Raw genomic sequence first — 12,360 nt, 5'->3', positions numbered from 1 at the left:
GAGGTCGAAAATCAGCTTAAAACAACTATTAAAGTAGTTAGAAGCGACAGAGGAGGCGAGTATGATGGTCCGTTCAATGCATTCTGTAAAGAACATGAAATAATCCATCAAACTACAGCTCCTTACTCACCAGAATCTAATGGAGTTGCTGAACGCAAAAATCGAACTCTAAAAAGATGATGAATGCTATATTGCAGGAATCTGGGTTACCCCAGAACATGTGGGGGAAGCGTTGCTTACCACTAATTATATCCTCAACAAGATTCCACACAAAGTAACTGGCAAAACTCCATATGAATTATGGAAAGGTAATTTACCTTCGTATAAATACCTCAAAGTGTGGGGGTGCCTGGCAAAAGTTGCGGTGCCGCCACCAAAGAAGGTCACTATTGGACCTAAACAGTGGATTGCATCTTCATCGGATATGCACATAACAGTAATGCTTATCGTTTTCTGGTACATAAATCTGAAATATCAGACATTCATGAAAATACAGTCATGGAATCAAGAAATGCATCTTTCTTCGAAAATATTTTTCCATATAAGGAAAAACAAGGTTCAAAACGAACTCGAGAAGAAAGAGACAATGACAAAAACTCAGAAACTGAGACAAACGTCGAGATTTCTATAAATGATATTTCAGAAAATGGAGAAAAAGATGAACCTCGAAGGAGCAAAAGAGCTTGGAAAGAAAAATCTTTTGGAGAAGATTTCCTAATGGCATTTTTAGTAGAAAATGTTCCAAAAACGTTGGCAGAAGCCATGGCTTCACCAGAAGCTCCATTTTGGAATGAAGCTGTCAGAAGTGAGTTTGATTCGATCATGCAAAATTATACTTATTACATAACGAATTTACCACCTGGCTGCAAAGCATTAGGGAATAAATGGATAATGACACGAAAACCTGGTGGAAAATACAAGTCTAGGCTTGTAGTTCAAGGATTCCGACAAAAGGAAGGCCTTGACTATTTTGATACATATTCTCCAGTGACGAGAATAACATCAATAAGACTGATGATAGCTATCGCAGCCTTAAGAGACTTAGAAATCCATCAAATGGATGTAAAAACTGCTTTTCTAAATGGTGATTTAGAGGAGGAAATTTACATGAAACAACCTGAAGGTTTTGTCATTCCCGGACAGGAAAACAGAGTATGTCGACTTGTAAAGTCACTTTATGGGCTTAAACAAGCTCCTAAACAATGGCACGAAAAATTTGACAACACAATGATGTCAAATGGTTTCAAAATAAATGAATGTGACAAATGCATATACTACAAAACTACCAAAAATGCGTATGTTTTGCTATGCCTATATGTAGATGATATGCTCATTATTGGAAGCAATAAAGACATTATCAATCAAACAAAAAATATGCTCAAAGGGACATTTGAGATGAAAGACTTAAGATTAGTAGATGTAATTCTCGGGGTTAAAGTCACAAGAAATTCAAACGGAATTATCTTAACCCAATCTCATTATGCTCAAACAATATTAGAGAGATTTAAAAATTACTCTAATAGTACGGCAAAAACTCCGTTAGATCCCCAAATGCACTTGACGAAGAATTCAGGTGAGGCGGTTTCACAAAACGAGTATGCACGTGTGATCGGAAGTCTCATGTACTTGACAAATTGTACTAGACCGGATCTGGCGCATGCAGTAAACGTACTTAGTCGATATACTAGTAATCCAGGTCATACACACTGGAAAGCTATAACGACGGTACTCAATTACTTGCGCTACACCAAAGATTTTGGGCTTCACTATGGTAAAGAACCAGCAGTTTTAGAAGGATACAGTGATGCTAACTGGATATCAGATTCTAAAAACTCAAAATCCACGAGTGGATATGTCTTTACACTAGGAGGAGCAGCAATATCATGGAAATCTACCAAACAAACAGTGTTAGCCAGATCTACCATGGAATCTGAGTTCATAGCTTTAGACAAAGCAGCAGAAGAAGCTGAATGACTTAGAAATTTTTTGGAAGATATTCCTATGTGGGAGAAACCTGTGCCAGCTATACGCATACATTGTGATAGTCAATCAGCAATAGCTCGGGCTCAGAATAATCTCTACAATGGTAAATCTCGTCACATCAGAAGACGACATAAAACCATTAGACAACTTATCTCAACTGGTGTAATTACAATAGACTACATCAAATCGGCTGACAACCTAGCGGATCCATTTACCAAAGGTTTGTCACGAGATGTTGTTGCTAAATCATCAAAAGGAATGGGTTTAAAGCCTATAACGAATGAGGATGCTTGATTGCAACCCAACCTATCATGACTGGAGATCCCAAGACGTAGGTTCAAAGGGAAACCAAAATCAAACAGAATCTAACCAAAGCACTTGAGACAAGTAGTTTCTTCCCAGCTCCTAAGATGATAAAAGTGCTAACAAATGTGAGAAGGATAAGCATAAGCTTTTAATGATTCCATAGCTTCTTTAAGCGGAGTATTACTCAATACTTTTCATGGTCAATCACCTAATGAGTGTGAAATGAGGCCGTTTCTAGGAGAATGAATGCAAGGCTATATTCTCTAAGTTCACTCATGAAAACCAGGAATAGTTCAGGGCCACAATGAACACAATAGAGAACTAAGTTCTACGAGAAAATGAAGCTGCGTTATGCATGTTGTCTCGATTTACATAAAACACCGGTTGGTTCTAGACATCATGTTCACCTTCTGGTAAAGTAAACCCAACAGATATTAACTATGAGTGGTTCAAAGCTTAAAAATGCCATCAACTCAAACACAGTGAATTTTTTGCAAACACTCTCGATAAATCTGTCTAGTCTAGTCAGGATTAGAATAAGTATAGTTTTTTAGAGTCTATCGAGTCTGCATCTAGTCTGCATATGTTTAGAGTCATTTCTATTCATGTGGGGGATTGTTGGGCCTAATTATTAAGCTTATTAGCTCAAATAATGAAAGGCAAATGTGAAAAGGAAATGGGCTTACGAGCTCTTTGTAAAAAGCCATGTTGGCATTAATGAAAGGAAATAAGAGAGTCCCATATCGATTAAAACTTGAGAAGTTGTGATGTATATATATGGTATCACACTCTCCTTGGATTAAACGGCTCAGAGGAAGAGAGAGCTCTCCACGCGCGCGCCGCCGTCGCCATCCGGCCGGCTCGGCTCGGCTCGGCTCGGCTCGGCTCGGCTCGGCTCGGCGTGGGCTTGGGCTTGGGCTTGGGTGGAGGGCCTTTGGCCCGATAAGAATTATTCTTTTTGGACCAAGTTAAGCTCAACGCTTTGCCATTTTATTTCTAAAAAACAGCATGACATTTGTGTATAAACGACATGTAGTTCGTTTAAAAATAACACGAAGTTTATCTGTTCGAAATGGATCAGAACGAGTCAACAAGAGAGAAACTTGCGGAGAAAGCTGCTCAACGTTCCACTCCGAGATCTTTGCGAGATTTTCGGAAAAAACGTTCACAACAGTTTCGAAAAACCGCTCCTAGTCTTCTCTTTAAATACGGACTCTCCTCTTCTCATTTTATTCAACTTTTTCACATCGAAACCAGCATCAAAATTCCCTTAGCGTAAGTCATAAAAACGAGAGTGTTTCGTAGAGTTTATAGTTCGATAGGGCGATCACGAGTGAGGCGTGATTCGTCTGCCATGGTTGTATCCTGGGATTCTATATTCGTACAGTCCCGTCTCACTAACGGAGCAAATATTTTGAGTTAAGGAAAGAGATCATATCTCGCCTCCATGTCTCGTTGTGAATACGATTTCTTATTGTTCTCGTATTAGTTTTCTATATTCGTCTATTCCTTAACTTCGCTTTTATTATATCGTTTACATCAGTCCGGTTTACCGGCTTCTACATTAGCTACTTGCATTGTCTGGATTGATTCTCTTTCTCACATTTTCCCATTTTCTTATTTAAATGGCCATGTTTCTTCTCAATGTGAATTGAATGTTTTTAGATTCTGACGAGGGAACTCTCAAGTGTGCCACATTCTCAGTCTGACATGATGGCTAGTATGGTATCTAGCAAGGGAGCAAATGTTCCACTTCTTGCACGTGTAAATCTCAAATTGGGAACATGGCAGTGGGCACTTTCTCCCGGATTGAATGATGGGTCTATTCAAGGTGAATATTAGTTACTTTTAACTGTGTAAGTGTAGTCAAACTAGTTCTGACCATAACATTCTGGTGACAATCTAATACTCTTTTTTCAGAAATTCTTGATGCCTTTAGCAAATCTACCATCTATGCTCCTAAATGGGCTAAGGCATGGCACACATGGGGGTTATTCAATACGGCAGTGATGTCTCATTACATATCAAAAGGTCAAATTGCTTCTCAGTTTGTTGCTGCTGCAGTCACTGGATGATACTTCCATTCTATAGCATGTGCAGCGAATGCCAAAGGAGTTGATGATAGTTTACAGGTTAAGTGTGCATACTTTCATGGATTCCATGTTTCACATACCAAACCCGTGTCTTTCTTTTCTTCGCCTTGTTATGCCACATAGATTAAGTTTCATCTCTGATATTTGTTGAAGTAGGAGTTTTTTTGCAACACTAGTCTTTCCTTATTTTCTGTTTTTCGTTTGCATATAAAAACAAAATGTCTTTTTTTCTGATAAAACATTAATGGTTTATGTATGAGCCTAACCTTTGAGATCTCTAATATGCTCTTTGGGAGTTTGATCGAAGCTTTGTTTGCTTAGATTGACGTTTACTCTGGTGTTGAATCTACTTAAACAAACATTTTAAGGGTAAACGTTGTTAGCCAACAGTGAATTATTGACTAGAGTATATGGTCTCTTTTAAGAATGTAAAGTCGGGATATACTGTTGGCTTATATCTTAAAAAATGTCTGCATCAGGAGACATTTTTATTTATTTCATTTGTTTGCCTTAAGATCTAAGTTGCTTTTGTTGAAATATTTGTTTTCCCTTCTGTCTCATTTTCTTAGGATATACTGCGTCTTCTCACGTTATGTTTCAACCATGGAGCTACGGCTGATGTCCAAACAGCATTGAAGAGGATTCAGTCATGTCAGCATTGACACATGGCTTGTTGTGTTGCCTCCAATAATTGCTAGGATACATTCAAATAATCGTGCTGTCAGGGAACTGATACAGTCTCTTCTCATCCGCATAGGAGAAAACCACCCGCAGGTTTGTAGTTTTCCATTAATCTAAACTTTTAAATCTTCATCTGTATTACGAATTTATGATGACTATTAATAAGTTCTGATCTGAAAATTAATTAAATGTCATGCCAACTCAGAGTTCATAATTTCTGTCGACTACTTTTCTAATGTTTTCAGGCTCTTATGTATCCCCTTCTCGTTGCATGTAAATCAATAAGCAATCTGCGTAGAGCTGCAGCTCAAGAGGTGGTTGATCAATTTCGCCAGCACAGTGGCGCCCTTGTGGATCAGGCTAGTAGTCGGCTTCTTGTGCTTATCTTTGTCTCTATATATGAAAGTGTTTCTTTTAACTGAGCTAATTGGTGACCCCTTTCCTTTACCCCTACAACAACCAAAAAAAAACAGGCACAACTTGTATCACATGAACTTATCAGGGTTGCTATACTTTGGCATGAAGCACTAGAAGAAGCTAGTCGCTTGTATTTTGGAGAACATAACATTGAAGGAATGCTGAAAGTACTTGAGCCATTACATGAGATGCTTGAAGAAGGTGCAAGAAAGGACAACGTGACCATACAAGAGAGAGCATTTATAGAGGTAGTGCCATTTTCAGTCCTGGTTTTCCAACCTTGGGTATAACATAGTGTTTTTCTTACAGGTTACATGCCATTAGCTGTGTCGCCACGGTATCCGTGATTTAATCTTTCTTTCTCTAGCACAGAACTGTACAGCACTCCAGCATCTAGTTTTGTTTTTTCCATGTAACCCGTGGTCATTTTTTCTGGGGTTTTAAGAATTTAAGTCAACCAGGTGACCATGATAAAATTTGAGGTTTAGGGTGTGGAGTATTTGTTTTCATATATTTTTGTAAAGGCTATATGCGAAACTGGATGGTGTTTGTTCGTATCAGCAACTGAAGTTGGTGTGTTGTTGATGCAGGCATACCGTCACGAACTACTAGAGGCATATGAATGTTGTATCAATTACAAGAGAACTGGAAAAGATGCTGAACTTACACAGGTGACGAAAAATTTGAAACAAAATTTCAGATGTGTTCTTGGCCTTTATCTCAGGAAAGGGGCATAACGACATGTTTGTCATTTTCAATTGTTTTCAAACGGATTGACAAACAGCTTGCCAGCCTCACGACATTGGATTTGGAGGTAAAGATTCTCTATTTCTTTGGTTCTCTCGTCTCTTTTTTACTTTATAATCAAACTGTCACATTACATGGTGGATAGTTTGTGTCTCCTGAATTGCTGCTGTGTCGTGACTTGGAGCTAGCTGTTCCTGGAACATACCGTGCGGGTAACATTTTGAACTACAGTTTGTCTGAGCTGATTTACGGTTTTAACCTAGGATTCGGTGCTTAGATCACTGCTTTGGTTTTATTTAAATAGATGCCCCCGTTGTGACGATAGCATCGTTTCCTCGTCAACTTCTTGTCATAACATCTAAACAACGACCACGGAAATTGACTATTCACGGAAATGACGGTGAGGACTATGCCTTTTTATTAAAGGGACATGAAGATCTAAGGCAAGATGAGCGTGTTATGCAGGTGATTTTAAAAAAAAAAAAAAAAAAAAAGTTGTTCAGTTATTGTGTTAACTACAAGATAACACTTTGCTCTATTGTGTTTCAGCTTTTTGGTTTGGTGAACACTTTGCTCGAGAATTCCAGAAAAACAGCAGAAAAAGATTTGTCCATCCAACGGTATTCTGTAATACCATTAGTGGACTCATTGGATGGGTTCCCAACTGCGATACCCTTCACCATCTTATTCGAGAATACAGAGATGCACGAAAGGTTTGTCTTTTTATTCATGAAGGTTTTCACTCTTGAAAGTTTCTGTTGATTCTTACACATGCCTTTTCTTATTTCCAGATCATCCTTAATCAAGAACACAAACATATGTTGAGTTTTGCTCCAAACTACGGCAATCTACCGCTCATAGCAAAGATTGAAGTATTTGAGTACGCTCTAGAAAACACAGAGGGAAATGATCTGTCCAGGGTACTTAATCTAGCTTTAACTTCTAGTAGTGTTCTCTTGGCTAAAGTAACTAATCTGGAATACGAAATTGCTTTGTTTCTCCTTCTTGGTAGGTTATGTGGTTAAAAAGTCGCTCGTCAGAGGTATGGCTGGAGAGAAGAACCAACGATACTAGAAGTTTAGCCGTTATGAGTATGGTATGTGGTTGCTTTCATCATTTGTTCACCACTTGTGTAGCGTCAATGTAGATTTTTTACTCATGTTTGACTTGCACTTTAAATGAACTTCTCTCGTATCAGGTTGGTTATATTTTTGGGTTAGGTGATCGACAACCAAGTAACCTTATGCTAGATAGATACAGGTACATAAAAATAAAGAAAAGGGTTTATATTGCTTAAAACATCCAACTATACTTCTGTTTCTTTATCAATGGTTTCAATTTTGCAGTGGGAAAATCTTGCATATTGATTTCGGAGATTGTTTTGAGGCGTCTATGAATAGAGAGAAGTTTCCTGAAAAGGTACTATCTTATAATGTTTTCCTCATAAGACTTGTTTGACGATATGAGGAGAGAGCTTTATTGTCTTAAACAACACTATGTTAGGTTCCATTCCGTCTGACAAGAATGCTTGTCAAAGCAATGGAAGTAAGTGGCATCAAAGGAAATTTCCGGTCGACATGCCAAAATGTTATACAAGTTCTCAGAACCAACAAAGACAGTGTAATGGCGATGATGGAGGCGTTTGTGCATGATCCTTTAATCAATTGGCGTCTTTTTAATTTCAATGAAGTCCCTCAACTAGCCCTACTCGGTAACAACAATCCCAATGGTTCTGCTAATGTTGAACCTGAGGAAGTAGATGAAGATCCCGCTGATGTAGACCTTCCTCAGCCTTAAAGGAGTACTCGAGAGAAGGAAATTCTTCAGGTTTCTTTTTAATTCTTTTGTTGATGATTTGATTCTTGGATTGTATTTCAGGCTGTGAATATGCTTGGAGATGCAAACGAGGTATTGAACGAACGTGCAGTAGTTGTAATGGCTCGTATGAGTCATAAGCTTACGGGCCGTGATTTCTCTACGTCTGCGGTTCCAAGCAATCCCACTGCTGATCACAATAACTTGCTCGGAGGAGATTCTCATGAAGTCGAACATGGTTTGTCTGTGAAAGTTCAGGTTCAAAAGCTAATCGATCAAGCTACTTCCCATGAAAATATCTGTCAAAATTATGTCGGGTATGTTCTTCTCCACTCTTGTGCTTATCTGTTTTCATTTGCACAAGTTTGGTTCGTGAGATATGTTTTAAGTCATTTCCAATGGTTCGATGCAAAAATGTGAACAAATTTTCTTGTTTTTGTTTGCAGGTGGTGCCCTTTCTGGTGAGAAGGATCATCTGTTCTGTTTATTGTAAATAGGCTTTGTAAAATTTCGACTAAGTTGCATTTTTTGGATTTAATTCGATGATAAACTATGGTCTTTTTTTATGTAAATAATGTGTTAGGTCGATTTGGAGTTTCGTTATCGTTTATAATAGGGCTTTGGAAACTTGTTGCTGCCGGCTTAGTTCCCGGTGATATCCTATAGTACCGTCGGCTTTTGTATCTTTGTCATGTGTTTCAGTCAAAATATTCTGAAATGAAAAAAATAAAAATAATAATAGTGTGTTAGAATTCCTAGTCATATGTACATATGTTCAGTCAAAGTGGAAAAGTTGTTTCGACAACAATCAACACGCCATATATTTTTCAAAATTTTGGTGTGAACAGAATCAAGCATAAAAGTAAGTTAAATTATTTCAAAGCTCTCATTGATCTAAAGGACGTAAAAGTAAGCAGTTTCCTTATATATGTAAACAGTTTCTCTTTGTGTAGATTGATGTTTCTCTTTCTGTCCTATGGAAGCGCATAGGTCCTGCAATGTTAATTGCTGTGCATAATGGAAAATCTTTTTTACAAACAATCAACCACTATTAAAATCTTTTTTTACAAACAATCAATCTTTTTTAACCGAACCAAAAACCAAAAATGTCGGTTCGGTTCGGTTCGGTTCGGTTGGTTCGGTTCGGGGCAAAGTCGCAGGGCTAGTTACCTCAGAAAACTCACGGCTAAACAAAAAATGCACGATTTAACTAAGTTAAAATCACGATTTAAAATAGACACGATCTAGTTAGAAAATAACACATGGGTACATTACGCACAGTTTAATCACGAAATAACAGTGGATATTAATCTAACCACGACTTTCCCATGTTATTTCCGTGGCTATAGCTTTTACCCGGAGGCACGAATCTGAAGAAATATAGAAAATACTTAAATTTATAAAACATAAAATAATAGTTTAGATATGTATATTTTTATGTTTAATATAATATAGAAAACATTTCACTTTAGTTTTTATTTTTATTTGACATAAAAATATCAAAAAATAATTTAGAATATTTATAATTTTTGTAACAAGTTAAGAGTTATGACATCTAAAATAATTCAAGACATAAAATTTATAAATATTTAAATATCTAATGTGAATAATAAATTAAACTTCATATCTAAAATAAAACAAGAGCAAAACATATATTATACTAAATTATCGATATCAAAAATAAATTAACACCAAATCATATCAATTAATTTTGGTTTTCTCTACCATCATTCACCTTATTTTCTTTAGGTGGCATACTGAAATCTTCATCAAAACCTATGAATCACAAATATACAACTGAAAAATGAAAATCTAACTTCTTAATTGGAAATTTAGAATATAAAAAACAATCTAAAAACATAATTAAAAACTTAAAAAGGTAAAAAATATCCATTAGTTCAACTGGTGGTTCAACCGGTATCGGATTTCTGGTTTTAGTAGGTCTTCACAGGTTTTTGGGTTTTTAAATATTGGGTTTTTTTTAAAAAAAACCTGATTTTTTTGGGACACCGGTTTACCGGTTCAACAGCAGATCCGGATCGGGTTTCAAAACACTGATTATATATAATAGAATTAATTTATTTATTAACTCACGGTTCATCTGCGATTGATCCACTAACTCCATAAATCATCCGGTTCAGTGTTCGGATCGGGTTTAAAAACATTGGCTACTACTTTATGATAAAATCAGGTGGTTGAGAGTGTCAAAAAGAGAGAAATTTTGAAAACGAAATCCCAAGAAAAGAAAACCCAAATGGTTGGGAAACTGCCTAGGAGTAAATGATTAAGAGAGTTTTCGTGTATACCGTATTAAATTTATATAAGTGAAAAACATTAAATTTTCTGAGTTTGTGATTTTTGTGCAAATATAATTCTCGTCAAATCTGCAACTCTCGTCAAAGATTATCATTGAAACAATGGTATTAAATGTATCAATGGAACTTTATAATTATTTGCACCAAATATCTGACTATTCGTTGAGAGTGAGTTACAAAACATTCCTTAAATGAACAAAAGGTTAATAATGGGTGAATTTGCTGAATATTCATAAGAGGCAAAAAAAAAAATGAAAAATATAGCCATTATACAATAATTCAAGATGGATGGGACAATTTGTACAAAACATGACCAAAATCTTCTTTAAGGCGCGTGCGCTTGATGTTGAAATGCATAAGATAAAATTATCATAGTATACTACACACTATTTAGTATAGGCACACGAATCATTTCACTCTAATTATACTATATTTGATTTAGAATAGTATGGCAATTGATGTTGGTTACCAACATAATAAAATACAACCAAATAAACCTTAAACCCGCTACCTAAACCCAAACTCTAAACACTAAACTCTAAACCCAAACGATAGACCCTTAAACCCTAAACCCAAACCGTATACCCTAAACCCAAACCCTAACCCAAATTCTTAACCCAACCGTAAACCATACCGGATCTACCTAAACCATAAACCATAAACCATAAACCCAAACCCTAAACACAAATTCTTAACCCAAACCATAGACCCAAACGGAGCTACCTAAACCCTAAACACCTCTAAACCCAAACCGTAAACCTTTAACCCAAACCCTAAACCCAAATTGTAAAACCAAACCATCGCCCATAACAAAGCTACCTAAACCCTAACCTTGAAGGTCTAAACCCTAAACCCAAACTGTAGACCCTAAACCCAAACCCTAAACAAAAACCTCCCTAAACCCAAACTCTAAACCCTAAACCCAAACCTTAAACCCTTAACCAAAACCCTAAACTCAAATTGTAAAACCAAACCATCGTCCATAACGGAGCTACATAAACCCTAACCTTGAAGGTCTAAAATATACTATATTTCATTTAGAATAGTATGGCAATTGATGATAGTTACTATATTGATGAATGGGAAAAGGAGGAATGGGAAAAGGAGGAATGGGAAAAGGAGGAACGGAAGTAGGAATGGAGGGGAGGAGGAGGAAGGAGGAAAGATAGAAGTATGGAGGAAAGGAAGTAGGAATGGAGAGAGAGACAGAGAGAGACCGGGGAAGGGAGGAGAGGAGAGAAAGAGTAGGAGGGAGTGTAAGAGTGAAAGCGACATAAGAGGAAACTATACTATTTTGATGGCACGTTCACCAAAGAAGAGAACATATATGCACACATGTCCATGTATGGGAAAAGGCTGGCATACGACTATACTATATTCAATATAGTATGTAATATCAGATTTGCGTTTTTATCCAAACAAGCCGAACAAAATTAAACAGAGGGGAAATCAGCAACTAGGTTACTAAGGGCATTAGTTTGGGTTAAATGTGGAGTCTTCAACTGCGTACGTCCTAACTGTAAGTGTGTCTTCCGTGTGACTATACTGTTTAGTACTTTCATATAGTATATGAGATCAAACTTTTACTCTTTAACTTTTTTCAGAAAGTACGTTTTTTGTCGTTTTGCTGTTAACTCATTCTAACCAGATCTAAAATCTAAATGGTGATTTTGATTTCAGATAACACACAAAAGATCGAATTGCTTAGACACTGATGATATGTCCACGATAAATATTAATTCAAAAGACACTGTGGGAAAAGGTAAAGAGATCACAAGTAGCGGCGGCGGTGGTAGGAAAGAAAACAATAGAGATGGTGGCAACCATGGTGGAAAAGGTGATGGTGGTGAAGAAGAAAATATGTGGTGCGCGCGTGTGTTATCAAGGGTAAAAATGTAATTAATATATAATATACACAAAATATCGTAGCCAAGGTAATGTTATGGATATAAACTTTATTTTTATTTTCCTTATGTATATGCGTTGCAATTCCCCTTAAATAA

At 36.7% G+C, this 12,360-nt stretch overlaps 2 protein-coding genes across 2 annotated transcripts; both read left to right on the top strand.

Annotated features, from left to right (window-relative positions):
* Nucleotides 1-3,862: 3,862 nt before the first annotated feature.
* LOC125609637 (serine/threonine-protein kinase TOR-like) lies at nucleotides 3,863-4,440 on the top strand. The gene is made up of 2 exons (XM_048781170.1): nucleotides 3,863-4,120; nucleotides 4,210-4,440. The coding sequence occupies exons 1-2, from the start codon at nucleotides 4,000-4,002 to the stop codon at nucleotides 4,362-4,364; spliced, it is 276 nt and encodes a 91-aa protein (XP_048637127.1). The 5' UTR covers nucleotides 3,863-3,999; the 3' UTR covers nucleotides 4,365-4,440.
* Nucleotides 4,441-6,348: 1,908 nt separating this feature from the next.
* On the top strand, nucleotides 6,349-8,727 carry LOC125609636 (serine/threonine-protein kinase TOR-like). Its single transcript, XM_048781169.1, has 10 exons — nucleotides 6,349-6,439; nucleotides 6,532-6,692; nucleotides 6,777-6,940; nucleotides 7,019-7,147; nucleotides 7,240-7,323; nucleotides 7,426-7,487; nucleotides 7,574-7,646; nucleotides 7,731-8,054; nucleotides 8,106-8,359; nucleotides 8,489-8,727. The coding sequence occupies exons 4-8, from the start codon at nucleotides 7,046-7,048 to the stop codon at nucleotides 8,022-8,024; spliced, it is 615 nt and encodes a 204-aa protein (XP_048637126.1). The 5' UTR covers nucleotides 6,349-6,439; nucleotides 6,532-6,692; nucleotides 6,777-6,940; nucleotides 7,019-7,045; the 3' UTR covers nucleotides 8,025-8,054; nucleotides 8,106-8,359; nucleotides 8,489-8,727.
* Nucleotides 8,728-12,360: the final 3,633 nt, after the last annotated feature.

Source organism: Brassica napus, chromosome A5 (genome assembly GCF_020379485.1).
Source record: "Brassica napus cultivar Da-Ae chromosome A5, Da-Ae, whole genome shotgun sequence".
Classification (NCBI taxonomy): domain Eukaryota; kingdom Viridiplantae; phylum Streptophyta; class Magnoliopsida; order Brassicales; family Brassicaceae; genus Brassica; species Brassica napus.
The sequence above is the reverse complement of the archived record's forward strand: the minus strand, read 5'-3'. Positions and strand labels throughout refer to the sequence as shown.